General features: G+C 39.0%; 1 protein-coding gene across 4 annotated transcripts in view; it reads right to left on the bottom strand.

The window, feature by feature from the left end:
• Nucleotides 1-21,990, bottom strand: part of LOC135201490 (striatin-like) — a 131,787-nt gene that overhangs the window by 97,040 nt on the left and 12,757 nt on the right. For all 4 annotated transcript variants that reach the window (XM_064230472.1, XM_064230480.1, XM_064230488.1 and 1 more), the window contains exons 2-4: nucleotides 18,853-18,956; nucleotides 16,225-16,383; nucleotides 13,066-13,125 (exon numbers count right to left, since the gene is read on the bottom strand). In XM_064230472.1, coding sequence (XP_064086542.1) covers nucleotides 13,066-13,125; nucleotides 16,225-16,383; nucleotides 18,853-18,956 — 323 coding nt within the window. The remainder of the gene's footprint in view (nucleotides 1-13,065; nucleotides 13,126-16,224; nucleotides 16,384-18,852; nucleotides 18,957-21,990) is intronic.

Below are 21,990 nucleotides of genomic sequence, written 5' to 3'. Positions count from 1 at the left end.
TGCATTAGAATCCTTTAATCATGTTACCTACGGTAAACAGCATTGAAAGGTTGTAATATCCTTCTTATTGAAAGATTCCTAACAAAAGGCAGACACTATATTATTTATGATAGCTTCAGTATTCCCTCAATCCGAGGCTAAGACCACGATTGTAGGGAAGAGATACGGTTTTAGTTATCCCATTCCGCAGGAGAGAGAGCTGTAAACGACCTCTCACGACTGAGAACAAGATGGTACTGCGACTGCGTTGGTTGGTCTTCAAAGCGAAAGCAGTCTGGCCTTCCCTTTCCATAGTTGCCAGTTACTCCATTAAATAAAGGAATCTTATAAATTATTATCGAACTTCAGGAAGTTTTTATATAAGCATAATTAAGCAAGAGACTTCGACAAGTTCTAGAAACTAAATAGGTGTCGTCTAAACAATTCTTTTAAACCTATTCCTTCCTAGGAAAGTCCTAGAAGGGTACTGGTAATTCATGGAAACCTCTTCTAACACGAAGAAAAATGTTCTATCCTACTCTCAATCCACCAATAAAGATATGCTTCTCCGATCACTTCTCGAAGACACGATAGCATCATATAACTCATACTCAGCTTAATAGAATCCTCTATAATACTGTTACATTAAGGATAAAAACCGTATTAATTTAGGAGAAATTTTGTAAGGATTTCACTTGACCATTATAGCATAAATTTCGGTATGTGTCTATGCCTTGCCATACCGTAGTCCTAAGGCGATTGTCCTAAGCATGGTAGGAGCTAGAAGCTTAAAAGTCATACATATATGCTTTTATCACTCAACGAGATCCATATAATTCATTCGATTGACAAACAATCTAAATCGTTTCTCATCATAATAGATTTATATCTAAAAATGCACCGATGGGGAATCTTATGTGAAATAACAATTTCATACCCCATTGGATAGCGCTCTCGTCTAGTTGCGAAAAAAAATGTTCGAACAATGACTTTATCACAAATGTTATCGAATGAACTCTAATATTAGAAGGCGCTAAATCGTCGCCTGATTCCGAAAGGTGGATCGATTAATGTCATTCTAATTTTGAATAATTCTACCAGAAGGCATTATACGAGGATCTTCGCCAATTTCATTCATTTGAAGTTCTTCTATCCATCGAGGAACCGTAGGCATAAAAAGGGAGAAACACTGTTTTAGGATGCCTTTCCAATGGCTATCCCTGGCAGTCTGGGACGCTCTACAGAACTGCCGAGGGGACGCCTGACCGGTGGGGATTCTCTGAAATCCTACCTACGGTTTTCGACATTCCTTCTCCTCTGGGCTTGTGAGCTTGGAAGAGGTCTAGACCTGAGAGCGAGACAGAGCCGATCAGACGCACCCTCCATTGTAATGGGGGAACACTATATTCACTTCTTACGTTCTAAGAGTTCACATTCGAACTATATCCAAAGTCTACAATTTGCAAATATGATATTGTAGATTCTGCAGAGTAAGAAGGTGATGAGGATGCAACAACTACTAGTACTGTTACTAATATAATTGCTCGTTAACACAAGAGCTAATAAAGCTTCTAAAGGATAGTTACTTTTCTGACTTCCCCAACTAGGAAGAAAGATATACATTTCCTCAATCAAACTCTAACACTTATTTGTATTAATGAATAAATATAAGTAATTCCCTTTCATGAAAGTATACGTAATTCACTTTCTGTGAAAGTGGACGAGTGTCTACCGAAAACTTCGGTAGTTACACGTCACTAATCTTCTAAATTTTCGAAGTTAATTTTATCAAAAAATTCTAAAAGTTAACAAAAGCGTATGCCGAACCAAAGATCCATTACTTCCCTGTAAAAGTTAGCCCAGACGATCGATGGCGATGAAACACGAAAATCCATCAGGAGGAACTGCAAACGTTGTTTACATTCCAAGCGACAGAAAAAATATGAATTAGAAAAAACGGGTTTGGGTTTATCGGGTTCCTTATTCCCGCCTCCAACCCAGCGGCGGGGGGGGGGGTGGGGGTAGATCACCGACCTAACCTGCCAGCGTGTGCCGCGAAATTCGAATTTCTGTCGGACGACGGAGTAATAGCTATGTATATATCTGACAGGTAAGTTGAATGTATAAAAACTTTTTTTTCCGCTTCAGCGCTTGCTCGCGAATGCCGCCGGCATACGGGAGACACTTTCGGAAATACCAGCTCAGCGCTTAAGGGTTAATATCACTTAATCTTATCAAACTTAATACAGTATTAATCAATATTAATAACTGAATAAAAAGCTTTGCTGCCTCAAGCCCTCGACACGTGACGCCACGAAAAAACATCACAAATCTAAAAAGAGGAAAAGCAAAATAATATTGTGTCAGGGTCGACAAGCAATCCCCTAATACTTTGTAGGTCCACCTTTGTGGACAATGACCTCCTTCAGCCGGTTAGGAACAGAAGCAACAAGATTTCTGAAGATCTCTGGGCAGGGTCACCCCTGGCTTGCATTCTCCAATTTTCAGAGTCGAGATGTCTGCCTAAACAAACAGAAACTGGCATAAAATATACACACACATCTTTGGTTTGCACTAATAAATAATTTCTTTTAATCAGGTTTACTATGAAAAAATTTATTTTCCGACAAAAATTTAAAAATTTATTTTTGACTTTCGAGTGCTATAACATTTTTAATTGTGAAATCAAGTTCAAAGTTTTATTTTTCCTGTAATCTATACATATTATTTGACAAATGTACCAAATTTCAAGTAAAAATAACAAATAATAAGCTCCACAGAAATTCCAAAAAAAGCTGGTCCAAGCAACCTGACATGTATACAGGAAAATTATTAATTTACCCATCGAGCCCTGAAACAACTTGTTTCATCTCCTAATTAATTTTTTTTCATAAGCTTTATATTCCCAATGGTTATTCCCATCAAACTTGGAATTCATTTTTATATTTCATGTAAAAAAAAAAAAAAAAAAAATTTAAATAAAAAAATTAAAAAGTTCGAATTTTTTTTTTGGTTTGCAATTTAGTATTTTTGCCATAGTTACATTTTTTGAGATTATGATTTTGAACTCATTTTGATTAGTATCAAATAGTATGGACATTTATCTATTTGCAAAAACTAATTCATCAAAAAATATCGAACACTAGGCTAGCACCAGGTCCTTAAAGTTAATGGGAAAATTTTTTTGGCTCTATCTGGAAAAAAAAAAATATGCATTTCTGGCATTATGCTACAAATGCCTGGGGGAAAATTAACGAACTGGGAACTCAACTGATTTGAGCGAACATGACAATATTCCTCTGAGACCACCACTACCATCTCCCCCTAAGGGCGATAGGAGGGAAGATTGGGATGTGGAGGGTGAGGGGGGAGGGGGAGATGAAATCCCTCCTCCTGGTACCTCCATGGGGAGGCCTTGTAAACTGTCCTCTTCCTGTGAGGGGGGAAGTTGAAATGTGCTGGGGAGGCAAACCCACTCTTACGTCCAAAGTACTGGAGGAGCAACATGTTGACACTTTGGCTACGGGTTCGTTAAGACGTGATTCAGAAAAAGTTTGAGTACAACAGTTGTTGCTAGGAAGACGATGCTGCTAACCCACCTACAAAAGCAGAAAGAGCTCGCATTTGCACATAGTAAATAGACAAATTGGACTACAGAGTGTACTGAGTTCACAGTAACAGTAACAGTTAGTTGATATCCCCCCAGGCATTTGTAGCCCGAGCCAGAAATGCATTTTTTTTTCAGATAGCTGAAAAAGGTTTCCCATTAACCTTGAGGACTTGTTGCTAACTTAGTGTTCAAAATTTTTTTATTAATTTTTTTTGCAAATACGTACATAAATATCCATACTATTCAATACGCTAATCAAAATGAGTTCGAAATCATAATCTAAAAAAATACAGCTACGCCAAAGACACAAAATCGCAAAACCAAAAAACAAAATCAAAAACTTTTTTCAGACATGAAATATAAAAAAGAATTCCAAGTTTTGATGGGGAATAACCAATGAGAATCAAAAGTTTATGCAAAAAATTGTTTGGGAGATGAAACAAATTGTTTCAGGGCTCAGAGGGGCAACTTAATTTTCCCATATATACATCAGGTTACTCTGACCAGCTTTTTTTGGAATTTCTGTGCTTATTATTTGTTATTTTTAGTTGTAATTTGGTACAGCTGTCAAATAATATGTACAGATTATAGGAAAAATAAAAAACTTTGAACTCTTTTTCACAATTAAAAAATTGATAGCTCTCCAGTCAAAAATAAATCTTTTCATTTTTTTTTATAATTTTTTTTCATAGTAAACCTGATTTAAAAAAATAAAAAAATTTTGGCGCAAACCAAAGATATGTGTTCATATTATATGCCAAATAATAAATATGCCAGTTTCCTTTTGTTTAGTCAGACATCTTGAATATAACATTGGGATTTACTAGCGCCAAGCTGGAAACCGGTAGAATTAAAATTACACTCGTGAGATCCAGGGACTATTGGCATCTATACCAGGTCACGGGGCATGTATACCCAGAATGCCCACGGCGACCTGTGACATACCAGTTATTTTCCTACCGCCTTTAAGATAAGACGTGTTACTGTCTATCTGATTTAAAGCCGGTTTTCAGTTTGCCCGTTTTTTATCCATTTCATTTTTCATTTCTTATTACTTTTTCTTCAGGCCTGGGGTGACACCTCCCCAGAGATCTTCAGAAATCTAGTTGCTTCTCTTCCTAACCGGCTAATGGAGGTCATTCTCTGCAAAGGTGGACCTACAAAGTATTAAGGGATTGCTTGGCAAGTACCCGGATGCAATATCGGTTTGTTTTTCCACTTTTTAGATTTATTGCAATTTTTTTCATGGTGTCACGCGTTGAGGGCTCGAGGCAGCAAAGCTCCTTGGCGGCGACTGTATATACAGCCAATTTACGAAAAAATACATCAATGGGAAGAGGAAGATATGCAAATGCACATGGTGAAAGAAAAAAATGCTAAAAAATTTTCTCTACCTTCCATGATTAGTTGAAAATGGCTATTTACAACCCCTTGTGGGCCTCTTTGACAAGACAATCATAAATTTTACCAAATTACATGTTTTTTCTAATAAATAATTTTATCTCACTTTGTAAAATTACCATTACAGCTAACACAATATCAAAATAGATAAGAAATAAAATCAGTAACAAATTCTTAGCACATTTGTTGTAAAATATCTACATTAATTTACAGAGAACTTCTTTTCTATTTTTATATGTTTTTTCTAATTCTTCTTTGCACTTTTCTTTGCAAAATTACATCTATAACTAACATGCTATCATAAAAGACAAGAACTAAAACCAACAGCAGCCATTTGGAATATTTATGAGCAAATTTACAAAAAGACATCACATGAGACAGCGAGGCAGTACATTCAACTTCAAGTCAAAATCGTTACTAAGCTTGCATAATCCGCCAAGTCTTGATTTTTAGTCAGTATAAAAGTTGCCATTAGTAAATTTATTGGGTATAAATGTACAGTGGACGCCCCCCCATTCGAGGATTTCTCTCTGGAACATTTCCCCGAATTATTCGTGGAAAATTCACCTATTCTCGGTAGTTTTTAAGAGAAATAAGCACAAATTCCTGGTTTTTTATCAATTTCATCATAAAATGGAATTTTTATTCTAAAATTAATATTAATAATACTTACCTGTATAATTTATCTAGCCCTAAATCCCCAAAAACCGCACCAAAATTTACCACATTGGCAACCCTGTTACCTCCTATTCTGTCTGCCAGTTGGCAACACTGTCGTTGACAGATACGAAAACCTTCCCTCAAATCAGTTGTGATAGGCAGATCGTGGGGTAGGATGGGTGGGACTAGATAAATTATACAGGTAAGTATTATTAATATTAATTTTAGAATAAAAATTCCATATTAAATACTTACCTTAATATAATTTATCTAGCCCGATTAACCACATTGAAAAGGAGGAGGGAATCTGAATACAATTTCCCCTTCGGACAGAATAGGAGAAAACAAACAAAGAAATATATATCATAGGCAGTCAAAACTCAACCCAAGGTCAAAGATACTAACAACTCAAAGTCTCCTACCATAATGCCACCAACTGCGGTAGCACAGGACAAGGAGTAAGTGCATAGTCAGTCCGTCTGTACTAAAGTCAGGTGACCGACCAGGTGACCAGTCAGACGAATTGCGGACAGCAAGGCTGCACCCTGAAGACTATCAAGCACTATTCTTTCCCTAAAGGATGAGTGTCTGGACTGTCTGGGCGATTCAAAGCTAAGCAAACCTTGGGGGTGTATCAACGCAACCCGAAGTCGCCAGCAACGAATCGGCTCATGAGCAACTCCTAACTCGAGCTTTCTGGTGCCAGAGAAAGGAGCGCGGAGCAAAAAGGCGATTCAGTCCGAAGGACGAATGCCTGACAGTCCAACCTGGTCTCATGTTACACGATCATCGGGGGTGTATCAACGCAACCGACTTCGTCAACAAGAAACTCAGGGCTACTAAATGTCGCCTGATCTCCACGAGTGTCTGACTCTGAGAAGACAGGTGAGACAAAAAGTAGATGGTGAGCGAGTCATCAGATGACGCAGACGATCCATCGACTAATTCCCTGTCCAGGACAGTGGAAGAAGCAGGAGTCGTCAGGACAAGCGAACCAGTGGCTAGTCCTAGGTCGCATCGACTCTGGGAGAAGCGTAGTCGCCAGTGCCGACAACCCAGTGGCTGGAACCATTTCACACTGAAAATGGAAGCAGCATGAGTTGCCAAGCAGTCAGTCCTTGTCATCAAAAACACCTAAATACCAAACTGCTAATTCCCATTATAACTACGTCAAAAACTGCCATGGGTTATAATACAAAAACAAAAAACATATACAACAAAACAAAAAATTAATGAATAATATACAGGTAGCAACCAAACGTAAAACAGGAAGACTACCTAATTCTCCTGTCTGACGACCTGTCCTGCCATCACCAACGGGCCCAAAGAACGAAGGTCGCCTAGAACTAGAGAAATATCCCTCAAGTAAAAGAGGCAAAAACAGAATTAGAACGCCAAGTCGCCGCCTCAAGCACCTTGGCGACTGAGACGTTCTTCATAAAAGCTACTGATGTAGCAACTGCTCTAATACTGTGTGCTCTCGGCGTCTGGTCTTCCCCAGCAGCCGAACCACCAGTTTTAACGATCAGATCTCTGAGAAAAAAGGATACACCATTCTTTGAAATAGGTCTCTTGACATTTCGGGTGAAAACAAACAGATGACGGGGACGACCCTGAATGTCCTTCGTGCGGCGTAAATAACATGAGAGCGCCCTAACAGGGCAAAGAACTAATCCTCAATTAAATTACCAACAAAGTCGACCAGCGACTTCAGTACGAAAGACCTGGGAATGGGATTATCAGACGATTCAGTCTTTGCGACAAATTCAGGAAGGTATGACAAAATCATGTCTTGTCCAGATCTGGCAACCAGAAAAGAGAGTGCTTGCAGTTCACCCACCCTCTTGGCTGTAGCCAGTGAGACAAGGAAGAGTGTCTTAGAAGAGAGGTCCCTAAATTTGGCAGAATTCAGAGGCTCAAACGGAGGGAACCTTATGGCTTGAAGGACTTTGTTAACGTCCCATGTCGGAGGCGAACACTGCGCCTGGTCGAGATAGGGAAAAGATCGAAGTAAATCTCTAATGACATAAGATGAAGAGATCTCAGGAAGCCTTGCCTTAAAAACATAGGAAAGCATAGACCTATAACCCTTAATGCACGAAGGTGACAGGGCCCTGTCATGATGTAAATGAACTAAAAACTCCGCTACTTTCGGTAAGGAAGGTCTAGAAATTGAATGTCCTTGAGACTTACACCGTCTGTAAACCGACCATTTAGCCTGATAATTTACTCTGGTTGATTGCCGCCTGGCAAGAGCCAACTGTCGCGCCACTCTGGAGGAGAACCCTTCGTGCTTGGAGAACCTCCTGACAGTCTCCAGGCATGAAGATGAAGCATGTGGAGCCTCTGATGGAACCGATGAAAATGGGGTTGTTGTTTGAGAAGATCTGGTCTCTCTGGCAGGCGAATGGGGGGTTCCACCAGTGCTTCCAGAAGGTCGGGAAACCACTCCTTCTGTGGCCAGAAGGGGGCGATCAAGGTGAGATCCAGACGCTTGGTTGCCCTCACTTTGTTGAGGACTGACCTCACCAGAGAGAACGGAGGAAAAGCATAGGCTTGAAGTCCCTCCCAGTCCTGCAAAAGAGAGTCTGTCCCGGCACTCTGAGGAGTCTGGTAAGGGGCGAAGAATATCTGGCACCGAAAATTCAGTGGGGTGGCAAACAGATCGACTGTGACAGGCCATTTCTTCCTGAGGCTGTCGAAGACTTCCTGGCAAAGTGTCCACTCCGACCCTTGAACTTCGTTCGGTCTCGACAAGGCGTCTGCTAAGACGTTGTGATGGCCCAGGATAAACTGAGGGACCAACGTAATCCCCGTCTTCTGCCCAACACAGGATTGATCGGGCTTCTTGAGTGAGAAGATCCGGACTGTGTGCCGCCTTGGTTTCTCAAGTACGAGACTGCTGTGGTGTTGTCGGACAAAGATCGGCGACAACAGACTCCAACAGTTGTTCCTGAAATGAAAGAAGGCCTAGGTACACTGCCCTCAGTTCCCTCCAATTTATTGACATGCTCCTCTCCTCCTCTAACCAAAGGCCCGAAGCGGCTTCGGAGCCCAGGTGTGCGCCCCAACCTTGATCCGAGGCGTCTGACCAAAACATTAGGTCCGGAGGAACCGAAAGAAGAGATGTCCCTGACTTGAGGCGGTGAACTTGCATCCACCAACGGAGATCCTTCCGACATTGTGGAGAAGAGGCGACTATCGTGTCCTAGGGACACGGAAATCCCATGACTGGCGAATGTCGACTGAAGGGACCTCATTCTGAGACGACCTCCGGGAACCAGTTGGATGAGGGATGACAAATGGCCCAGGAGAGACCTCCAAAGAGAAACTGGCTGCGTTACGGAGGACAAAAATTCTTCGATCAGACTCGGAAGCTTGTCTATCCGTTACTGAGCGGGAGAAGCCCTCAAAATCTGGGAATTCAAAACAATCCCCAGATAAGTCATGATCTGCAAGGGATTAGATTGGACTTGTCGAAGTTGACACGAATGCCCAACTCGACACAAAGAGACAGAACTATCTCCCTCGACCGGAGACATTTCTCTAGAGATTCGGCCTGGACTAGCCAATCGTCCAGATACCGAAGCATCCTTACATTTAACTGATGCAGAATAGCTGAAACAGGAGCCATCACCTGAGAAAAGACCTGTGGAGCAGTGGTGAGGCCGAAACAAAGGGTCTTGAACTGGAAAACTCCCGAGTCCGTGAAAAACCGAAGGTAAAGGTCTGCTTCTTGGATGGATGGGGATTTGCAGATAAGCATCCTGCAGACGATGGAAATCATCCAGTCCCCCCTCCTGACGGATGAAAGAACAGTCTGGACCGTCTCATCCTGAACTTGGACTTTAGAATGAACTTGTTCAAAACCGAAAGATCTATGATGGGGCGCCAGGCACCCGAGGCCTTTAGAACTACAAACACATCCGAGAGTAAAAACCCGGGAGAAGGAGGAGCTCGCTCTATGGCATCCTTCTCCAAGAGGGCCGAAAGCTCCTTCTCCAAGGCTTGACCCCTGATTGAGTGAGGGGAATAACTGCTGAACTCGAGAGGACGATTGGAAAGTGGAGGTCTGGAAACAAAAGGGATCTCGTAACCTTCCTTCAGGACCTCCACCACCCAAGCATCCACCGCTCTCCCCTGCCAAGCTGACCAATGGCGGGAGAGACAAGCTCCTACTGCGGTCTCCAGGCGAGGTGATGACTCCTACTTCCGAAAATTCTTACGCAGAGACAAGGAAGAAGAAGAAGAAGAAGAAGAAGGTCCTCCTGGAGGTTGAGCTCTTTCTCTGCCCTTGGAGCCACGCCAAGAACCTCTCCCGCGTTTCAAAGGGTGAGCACCAGAGGATGAAGAAGAGGCACCAGCAACCTGAGATGTACTCTGGAAAAAAAGAGCCAGGAGGAGGTTGTTGGGCTGGAGCAGAAGGTACAGATCTGGTCCTAAACTTACGCTTACTCCTTGAAGGAATGGGAGGAAGACCAGAGGAAAAAGCTCTTGATAAGGCCCAGTGAGCTTGGGAAGAGGCATCACCTTGATGTTCCTTCAAAACCTCAGAAAGCACAGAAATATCGAAAAGGAAATCGCCAAAAGGAGAAGAGGACAACAGACGGGTTCTCTGAATCTCCGATACAGAGGAGGGTAACTGCGACAAATACAGGTTACGCCTTAGAGAAACAAGAAAGGCCTGCATTGAAGCAGCAAGCTCGTTCTGATGTACAGAAGCGATTGAAATGGATGAGCAGAATTTCTCAAAAAGAGGAGCATCAGGAGGAACAAACCCGGAGTCCTTGATATACATTAAAAGCCCTCGAGGACCCACATATTGAAGGATTGAGCTTCTTGTAAGGAGCTCATAACAGCCTCCATAGCAATAAAATCTTCAATTGAGACAGAGACCGAAGCCTTAGAAGGCAAGGGTTGACTTGAAAGTCGGACAAAATCAGGATTTGGCTTGGGGGGTCGAGAGAATGAAGAATCATCCGCCACCTGGTAAACTCCTCTCCGGTGTCGTAGAAGAGAAGAGAGCTTCCTCTTCCCTTCCCCGATCACCTTCGAAAGTTTAGCGGCAACGTCCGTCCTCACTCTCGCGAACCTCTGGGCAAAGGGAAAACGTAAAAATTCCCGTGACCGGGAAGGACCGTCAAGAAAAATCCCTTCTGTAATACAACGAGGCGGAGGCTGCTTCTGCTCTTTAGGCCTTGCCTGAGGAAGAAAACTCAAAATTAAATCAAAAAGTTTCTTGAATTCTACATCATGACATCCATTCGAGGAAACATCAATATCACACGAATCCGCGTCATCATCATCATCATCGTCAGATCCTAACTTAAAAACTTCCCTTGAAGTAAAATCCTGACCGACTAGCTATCTTAGGTCTGACACTAATATCCCTCCCCCCTTCTCCTAAATAAGCGCCCTTTGGCACTGTTACGGAACTAACAGGGACACGTTGGGTAAAGATTCGTTAGGCACCTGCCCGGACCGGATCCCTCCAGGCCTTCGCCATGACGAGGTTCACAAGCCGGGGTATCTGTCGCACCGTTACCCATGGTGCTGTCGACAGGTACCTGACGAGGAGCTGAAAATGAATCTAAAAGTGTGTTAGACATTCTAGTAAAGGCTTCTTGAAAATTCTCTGACAGATTGTTAAACTTAGCAGAAATATCTCTATCTAGACTAAGCTGTAATTTCTTAAAATTCTGTTTCCAGGTAGTTTCCATTGCCAAAATCTTCGAATCTACATCAGAACTAACTTCACTAATTACCGGTTGTACAGGGGGCAAAGCATCAATTAATTCGGAATCGGAGTCGTACGATACCGAAACCGAAGAGCCAGAATCATGAGCGCCCAAGTCAAAGAATTCGTTAGATACAGTTTTAGCAATCGATTTCTTTTCTCCTTAACCGATCTTTTACGCTGCAAGATTGTTTGGCGTTTCATATAAGCAGTCATATCCTTGTCAGACCAGGGCTTACATACGTCACGACGAGAAGTCAAGTCACAAACCTGTCCACGACAAGAACTACAAATGTCATGGGGTTCATACTCCCTGCTACTCATCCTTGTCCCACAAACCGGGCAGTTCCTGATGTTGCTGGCAGAAGGAAGCATCGTAATTTCTTGGTAATCCATTGTAGAATTGGACAGGTCAGTAGTTCCGGGTCGCGCAAAAGTTCGTAATTTAAGATAAGAACCACAACAGAAATCAAAGTTAATTCACTATTTCGTGATGTAATGCGTGAGTGGTAATTCATATAAAGTTTCATTTAACAAATAATGAAAGCTTTAAAGGCACAAAAATGTTTAAGGAAATTTATAAAGAGCGGCCGTGATGTAAACAACACGGGCGCTCGTTAACAACTGATTTGAGGGAAGGTTTTCGTATCTGTCAACGACAGTGTTGCCAACTGGCAGACAGAATAGGAGGTAACAGGGTTGCCAATGTGGTAAATTTTGGTGCGGTTTTTGGGGATTTAGGGCTAGATAAATTATATTAAGGTAATGTTTATTAATATGCATTTTTTGTGTGATAAACCTATTAAAAAACTAATTATGAAAATTTTTAGTGTTTTTTCTTGAGTTTTAACTAACGAAATAGGAGGTTTCAAGCATTTTTAATGGGGTTCCAACTATTCACAGAGGGATCTGGTACGCATCCCCTGCAAATACGGGGGGACCACTGTATTGGCACTTCTTTCCAAATCAATGGCGCTTAATACTGTTTATCTACAGGATCAATCAATCCACCCCCCAAATCTGTCATTACTACTCCCGAGGGGCAATCCGTCCATTAAGGGTTAAGACAAAAATCCGAAGTTAAGGCAATGTCATATTGGGTACTAATTTCTTTACAGCCTTCTGTAAATAAGTAGTGTTGCCATCCTTCCAGTGTGCAAGTCAACCACAGGACTAAAGGTAAGGCTTTCATCACTTTTTTTTTATTTTCATAAATTTTTTAAAGTTAGGACCAACTTCAGTCACTGCCTCAGGAACGGATCTCCATCGTAACTCGGGGACTGCCTATATCAATAACAATGAGTTGTCTTTGATAAAATCCAATATACACTCAGGGAAAGTCCAGTATATAATACAGATGTCTAATGAAATGTTCAACCAACAGATGTATAACCAAAGTCATGTTTGATCTTTAGTTGTCAGTCAGTCTCAAAATCTATAAAAATACTGGGTATAGCAGGTTATATCTGCATCAAGGTACTGTAAGTAATGGAACCAACAAAATGAGTGTGTGATGCTTAACACATCAATCAAGAAGACTGAATAAATGCTACTTATAAATGTACGTATATACTTTATAAAAAGTTCTTTCAAGGTATTATTCAATACCTAGTGCTACCAAAAACTCTACAAATACACAAAAAAAGGAAAGAAAATTAAGGAAACAGAAACACCTTACCTTACTCTATTACTTCTTAAATCTATAATTGTATCCGTGTAACCAATTTCTTGTAGATACCTGAAAAGAAATTAAAGTTACATTCATCAATAATCCAACTAAAAAACTGGGTAAAACAAAGTGTATCATTTCAACTTTTCCAGGCAGTAGTAAATTCCTACATATGACCTGTAATGTTCAAGTATGACTTTGACCACAAAATGTGCATTACCTTCATTAGTGGGGTATACATGCCAAAAATATTTAACATCAAACCTTTATCTATGCATACAGACTTGATAAATAAAGCAGTCATGCTAAATTTGAGGTTTCTATCCAACAGATTTCAAATGCTGGGGTCAGGTTACTTTTCCCAGAGTTATGGATAAAATTATATATGTCTGATTTTTGCCCATGACTCTCAGATCTACCATGTAAAAGCTGAGAGACCAAAACTTAAAAAATGTTATTGTTCATATACAAAACAAACCTTCAGTCTTAACAATAAGATAAATACTCAAGTGCCAGCTGGAAACCGGTAAAGTTTAAAATAATTGTGTACACAAGGGACTTCTGGCATCTGTGCTTGGTCACGAGACATGTGGAGCCACCCACATACCCCTCTTTAACTCGTGACTCCGTTAGTTATTTTCTTACCGCCTTTAATGCCGGTTTAGTTTGCCCCTGTCGTTTTGAATTCGTTGTTTGGATTTCATGGGCATGTGAACATGAAGCCTTCTCATGCTTAGAGACTTCCTGGATATCACAAGAACCAGATAAACGCCCGGATATTTTCTTAAGACGATTTTGACGTCGAGGTACTCATCGTGGAGTAAGTTGTAGGTGCAGATACTCTTAAGGTACAGTTAATTTGTTGCCTGTGCTTTGGATTTTCACATATTTTTTCATGATAAAATTAAGTTTCATAAAAACTTAACAAGCAATTACACAACTATAGTTTCAACTTGTAAGGCAGCTCCATTTTTCAAAATTGCAGTAGCGCTTCTATCACTTTTTGTGTAGATGACTAGCCCTGCCCACTTTCAGGGAACAAGAGGAACAACTCAGCAAATACTGCATAGCTTCAATTTGTTTGTGCCCTTGTGGCCACAGGAAAGGAGGAGGAAGGGATCTAATTCTGTAATTACTTGGTAAGCATACATGAAACTTAATTTTATCATGAAAATAACATTTTCATAAAAGTAACTTACCAATTAATTAGATACATAGCTGAATTCCACACTGATAGGAGGTGAGATACACAGACACATTCTACTCCAAAACATTAGTAATGACCATGAATTTAAAAATAGAAAAGTTGCTAGCATTGATGTGACAAATTTTTAATCAATTTGTATTTTTTATAGCTAACAAACCTGAGGTCTTAACAATAGGATAACTTTCCAAGTGCCAGCAGGTAACTGGTTAACACAATAAAAGATTGTAAAGCAAGAATCTGTGAGATCTGGCAACTCCTGCGCATACAAAGTGATAGCTTGTCACAGACCGCGCAATGAACCTCGGGTTAGTCCAGTCGTTTCCCTGACCGCCTTGAGCTTGCACTTTTGCTCTCCATCTAAGCCTGTTGTTTTGTGCCCGTGTTCTTTCTTTCAGTGTGTTGTGTGTAATTGTTTTAGTTTATTATGGCTTCCTCCAAGTCTTCAGGGTTTTCCATGCTCAAGGTTTTTAGCATTTACGTCTATGGATCATACGACATGCAGTAGGTGCAGAGCTAACTTTTGTACTATAATGAATCCCTGCCCGGAATGTCGTTCCTGGCCTACGTCGCAGTGGAGAGTGTTTAATAAGAAGAGGGAACATCACAAGTTTCGACTCTCCCTTCTTGGGAGGGGTTTTCTCCACCTCGTCTGGACGATTTGTCTGCTCCCTCTCCCTCGATCGGTCTTCCTGTCGCCTTCCTTTTCTTCCATTGATTCGTCGATGGAAGTATCGGGAGTTCCACAGGGTGATGTTATGTTTAATGCAGCCCCCTCTCCCTTGGGTTCCAATTCTCTTCCTGAGGCTACACCATCTAATTCCTCTGTTTCAGTCATCCAAGATGGTGGCGGTTTGGGTGCCACTTGCGATACAATGCTTTTTGTTTCCTTACCTGGTAAGAGAGCTACTGCCTCTAGTTGGAGATCATCTTAACCTGTAGTGGCATGGTAGTATAGCTGTGGAGCAAACTTCTTAGGATATCTCATTGACTGCGCCAAGAGGTTTAAATCTATCTATCTCATGCAGGGTGAATTGGGGAAAAAGAGATGATGGTAGACTAAGGGAGAGAAAAGCTGACTTCTGAGGAGTAACAACTCCCTTTGTAGTGAACAAACACCAACACTCCCTTTTCTTAAGGACCCCCCTTAGCGAAGAAAGTGGCAAGTTCCTGGGAACTGCCTCTGATGCCCTTGTCTGCACACATGAGGATGCCAAGCCTGTCTGAAGCACAATCATCTGGCAAGACAGATTTCGTTAAGCTTCTTAGCAAGAGCTCCCACCAACAAATCTAAGAAATTCAGGACTTCAATAACCTTACAAATATTCTTAACCAGGTGATCAAGCTTTGTCGACAAGAACACCACCTTCGCTGACAAGATGGCTGACCTAAATGGCCAGTCAATAACCCCAGAGAAAACAGGTCTCAAAAGAAAACCTAACCATCACTAAACAGCTGAAGGCTACCAACGGTAAAATACTTCACCGGTTGGGAAAATATCAACCGGTTTGCGATCAGAATTCAAAACAAGCTGCTTCTTACAACTGACGTTCAGTTAAGCCAGCAAAAACAAATTGAAACTCTTTGCTAAGCTGTTCCTGTTGCTCCCCAAAAGTGGGCAGGGCTAGTCACATACACAAAAACAACAGAAGTGCTACCATGATTTTCAAAATCAAAGCTGCCGTGCGAGTTGAAACTACATATAACTATGTAATTAATTGGTAAGTTAATTATATATGAAAATAAAGGTTAAGTATATCACCGGAGCTAAACACTAGCAATGACACCTAAACAGGCCATATACAGACAGTACACTCACTATCCCTTCAACTGGCATATACACTATTTTTTAGTGTATTCCATACAAAACTGAATGATCTATCAAATATACCAAAATTTTTTAATGTTGACATTTAAATTACTGTACTAAATGAACATCTAAAATAATTAACAATAAAACTTACTGTCTCAGTAACTGTCTTGACTGCTTCCAAGACACATTTGTATTGGTTGAGAGAATAGCATCTGTGTCTACCCGTACCTCCTCACCCCCGTCTTCAGATGGGGGATTCATATCCCCTTGAACTAAATCTGTGCCATATTTCAACTTATGATACTTGGCTCTGAAAAGAAAAAGTAATATATAAATGAAGCTTGAAATGTAGTACTATAATGAATTAATGATCTTTTCATACTGCATGTCATTAAATTCTCATTTGGTACCTCAATTTTATTTGCTTCTAATTTACTTTCATTTGCTAAAATTACTCAGCCTACCATTTTAAACCTGAGGATTCATTAATTTTTGGCAATCTATTTCCTCAACCAAGTGTACAACAGGCATCAATAATCCTGTATTTCTGATCGAAATGTTTTCTGTTCTTGTAGCTTTTAGATTTGGTCTCTATTATTGTTTCTTCAGTCATCTGCTTTATTTTTTCCTTAGAATACTGGGTCTTCTTGAAAAGGTTTGTTATTCAAACACAGCATTAAGTTCCAGCCTTGGATTCCTGTCTCATTGTTTCACTATGCAACAAAGTTACTCTAAAAAAAAGTATATTTATACCAGAATTTTTAAAGAAGAGTAGCTGGCCCCCTGATGACAAAGTCTATTCAACTATACTCTGTTTTTTTCCATCTGTCCATCCACCTGTGGTGTTTTCGCATGGTAACACTGCGTCCCGGGCTTTAAATAGTAACGCTATGTGTAAGTTTTAGGTAAATAAAAAGATATCTGGGTGTACATTTGCAACTTAAAAGTATTTTAATAATTTACAGTATACGAATTACACCATTAATATTCGAAATAAGGTTATTATTATTGTTGAATGTAAGCTGAATGTAACTATCTAAAGCCCGGACCGCAGTGTTACCATACGCGAACACCTCACGCTGGTGGACAGATGAAAAAAAACAGAGTATAGGCAACTAACAGATGAACTGAAAAATTCCTAACTTGCATCAAACCATATACTTAGGACTAGTAATCAAAAAATGTATAATACATGACCCAAGTGTACCAAAACAGTGACTGACATGACTGTATAAGCACAATGTCAGGAAGGGACTGCAGTACATTCTAATGAAAAGCACCACCAAACAAAGCACTAATGCAGTCATACTGACCTTCAACCTTCAAGTCAAGTGATACTGACTTGCAAAAAGCCCTCTGTATCTCAGATTTTAAAGAAAGTATATTTCATAACCTACATCATGTTATGTGCTGAATGGGCTGATCAAGATTAATGTACTACATAATATCCATTTCTACAGTGTTGATGTAGCTACATGTATATGATTAGAATGTGTTACCTTCACTTCTGAATAAAAAAAACTTGAAAACTGAACAACAAAATACCATATAAAAATGTTCAATTTTCCAATACAATTTCATGGAATCAGTGAGTAAAACACTACACTATTTAAAAGTTGAAACAGATCACCCTCCATAATAAAATCCCAATGCGATTTCCATACCTCCTCCCTGACTAAAATGAGGTAAATGCCAAGAGAATACAAAATAGCTCAGCAGCTTCAAGAGGGGGAGGGGAGACCAGGGTTTATGGGATGTTCTAGCTGCGTTGTGATGTCAAGAGAACACAAAGCTTTAATATTGACTTTAAAGAGCAGAGTATGAGTGAAACAGAACATGCTTCACATCCACCTTTGATCTGTCATAACACTCACACACGCACATGCTCACACAAAATAGCCACTGGATGACTCTATAGAAAATGCCATGATGTCAAACACCTATAATGACATTAATGCTGTAAGTCTGACTGATGCAATAGGAGAGAGATGGGAGCTGAAGGAAAGGGCAGCCCTTATGACACAAATGAGGTGGTGATACTGAATTACTGGGAAACATAAAAAAGGAGAAAAAATAAGACAAAACACACAAACTGCTCATACTACTTCCATATCAACTAAATCTAAGTTCTCTTATTTAAGAATAAACAAATCAGTCTCAGTTTCAGTCTCAGTTAAAAAGGAAAATTTTCAATGTGCCATTGTTCTATGTAATGTAACCGAACTTCAAAAAAACACTATAGGGATACTGTAATTTGAAATTTAAAGATATGTTCACTTAACTTCTACATGCACACCAGTAAAATATAATAATATTCACTGAATGTCAAGTTATAACCCCTTTAAAACAGCACATTTTAATTAATGGAATAATACAATAGTGTAATGGAGCATAAACCAGATGCCATGGAAATGTCAATTAAACTTTTGGAGTTCATTAAGCTAGAAAACTCATGCTACAATACAGAAATTACTCATTTGTTACAAAAGCAATTCTAAAATCTAAACAAAAAAAAAATTGTGAAAATAATGATTTCAAAAAGATTTATTATAGGTCTCAATCTTGTACATAATTTTACCAATATTAATGCCCGTGTGTAATTGATACTGAACATACCATTGAACAATATAAAGTTAAGGGGGAAAGTTTCTAACAGGAAATATAAAACAAAACCCCTTGGTCACCATACAAATCACAAAATGCAGGGGATAAGGAGCTTGAAATAGCCCGAAAGTACTCGAAAAATTACCATATACTTAAGCAATCCAAAACAACTTACCTTTCTTGTTTTAAAGCATATTCTAACATTTTTATTCTTCTAACTAGGTCACTTTTTAGGTTTTCTTGTCCTTTCCTTTCTCCATTAAGAAACGCTATTTTTGCCTGTAAAAGAAAAGAGAAAAATCATTACTACTTAATGATAATCTCCATTTACAAAGGCTGTATTTAATTAATTAAAAAGCAATTAATTTTCCTTCTACCTTTATTCTACAGAAATGATTCAGGTAGTATCTACAAATTAAGCACAATTTCTTTCATGAGAAACAGTAAAAAACTTATTATAAACCAATGAGTAACTTCTATTAGTCAATGAAAACCCCATTTAGATGATGTGTTCCAAGGTCATTCAGCATAAGCCATCATTTGTACTCCACAAGATAATATCCAATTACACCGTTGGAAATGTAATTAAATGTAATGAAACCTGGTGCTATCAAGAGCTGAATGAATAATCCCTTAAAAACCTGTGAAATCCACAATACATGTAAAAGTTATACAAAAACCTATTCAAAGTGACAAGCTAAACAATGTAGTACTATTAGTAAACATTTTTTAAAGCACACACTCATAATAAACCACTCTGCTTAGGAAAAGATTGTTGGTACGGTCTCATAACTAGATAACAGAAACATTGTGTCAAGCATTCCCCAGAAGTACTACATCTGATCGTACCATGTAAAATATATAGCTTCCTGGATAGTGCTAATTATTGAATTAACCAATGTATAAATAAAAAGTAAGGGATCATTCATAGCTTTCTCTATAAACTTTCTTTGACCCATCGTTTCCAACAATGCTGGGTCAGTTTACAACTAACTTTTGAACAATTAATAAAACAATATTGCATTGGCTTCTCAGCTTATCGTGGTATTTATTACATACATCAAATATACTAAAGTAGTAATTCTTTAAATGGTAAATGTGGCAGTTTTATATTTTCATTACTTCCTATATCTAAGTAAGCTTACTTTGGCGTTGCAAAGATTTACTACATAAATTCTTCACTCGTTTCCAGGTGCCACATAAACTTATAAAACTACAAACTTTTCCTTACAAATCACACCTAACTGAACAGCATGTTACAGAACACAGAAGGTTAAAGATTCAACTAAAGGCTAATTATACAAAATAAAAACTGCTAATCATAATGAACTAAAAAATAACACTTTCTCTGAAAGGGTTACCTGTTTCTCCATGGACAGAACAATTTACTTCAAGTAGTGGCCCATGTAAAACAAATAGAATATGAGCAAAACAAAATATACAACCTTGCAAACTTTAAACTATGGGAAGATACCATATGCATCCAACCAAGGAGTGGATGCATTAACCCTGCGAATAGTACTTTTAATGACAGGTTTGTTAACACTTCCAAGAATGCCTTGCAATATGTATGTGTACATAAAACCCAGATGATGGCTGATTTAGTGCACTGAACTGTCTAGAACTTTCCTGAGTTTCACCATTCATTGCCTTGAGAAAAAATTGGGGCAGGGATTACAGCAAAACAAGCAAAATTCAGACAGGGTGGGACATCAGCCTAAATGCAGCAAGTTGACAGGGATTACTGCGTGAAAACAAGCTACCTAGAGCAGAAATTACTACACAGAAACAAGCAAGCTAGGATTACTGCAAAAAACAAAATTGGGGCAAGGACTAGTCAATAAAAACAAGCACAGCTAAAGCAGGGTACAGGGAGATATCCACACACATTTACTATGGGACAAGATGGTGAAAAACAGAATAAATAATCAAACAATGAAATAAATTCAAATATAGAAAAATCAGTCATATACATGTAGTATTCAGCTCTTGAATGCCATCACCTTTCAAACCACACATAATCCCTTACACACACAAAAAAAATTACTTCCAATACTAAATGTGCTAACGTCTCAATAACCTTCAACATGAACTTTCAAAGGAATAGGTATACTATAGTATTTATGAATATAAACCTGGATCTAAGAAAAAAGTTTATAATAAAATCGTTTCATAACTTCTCAAACTTCAAATGAATTATCTTACAAGTCACCATGGTCGTTAATGCTTTATATCAAGTGTTCAAATAATTCCTTATCACCTCTTATCTGACCTTTTATTATCTTCAAGGAGTGCCTAGAATATTTCCAGCCACATCATGCAAAACAAGACCTGACAGCTATTCTTTGTATTATACACTCAAAAGAAATATAAGAATGATATCCCTTTTCTTGGATGTTACAATAACATAACATGGCCTTATGCCAGCATGTTCTTGCTTATATAAGCCGTCCATGACATTTTCTCCAGGAACTAAATCACTACAATTTTCAAAGCCATTAGTGTCAGTTCAAATTTAAAACAAAGTCACTAGCACTAGTTTAAATTAAAAACTTACTGTATTACTATTGCTACAGATACCTCAAATAGATATGTGCCTGCTTAAAATTCATTGGTTTAAAGTTACTAGTACTGCTACTTCAAATAAAATAAAAGTCACTGTTGCTATATCAAAACATGGTATTTTTATAATAAAATTAATTTTGTATATACTTACCAAGTAATTACATACCTAAAAGTTTAAAAGTACCGGCAGCTGAATTCTGAAATTAGTGGTAGCGATTCTTTTGTTTTAAAAGTGAAGGTAAATGGCCCCACCCACTTTTGGGAAAGAGAGGAACAACTGAACTGAGAGAACCAATTATATAGAAATTTCAATATATATTAACACTCATGATGGATACTACCCGGTTATCCTCTTTCTTCTCCTATAGTTCGACAGATTTAAACTGAATAGATTGTTTTCGTCTTTGGGTAAAAACCTGTTGCCACATTTACCAGTATCCAGTTTTAAATACCTTACTTTATAAACACATGAATCAATAAATCAGCAGTTTAAAGTTTTAGCATGTTTGCTGGACCTTAAGCGTTCACATATTGTGATTATAATTTTATTTGTAAATAAAATGAGAAATAGCATTATAAACGTGACATCTGTTTCAAAAAACGTTGCCACTTTTCCTGTTACCTTTGACAGACGATTTTTTCGGTGGGCCAAGCCTATTAAACCATGAAGTTTAAAGGAATTATCTCTTAAGCTACCCTTTGGATAAGCCCCACCGCCCGGTCTAGCTGAGAACTCTAGCGCCAAAAA

This window comes from Macrobrachium nipponense, chromosome 23 (assembly GCF_015104395.2).
Source record: "Macrobrachium nipponense isolate FS-2020 chromosome 23, ASM1510439v2, whole genome shotgun sequence".
NCBI classification, from domain to species: Eukaryota; Metazoa; Arthropoda; class Malacostraca; order Decapoda; family Palaemonidae; genus Macrobrachium; species Macrobrachium nipponense.
The sequence above is the reverse complement of the archived record's forward strand: the minus strand, read 5'-3'. Positions and strand labels throughout refer to the sequence as shown.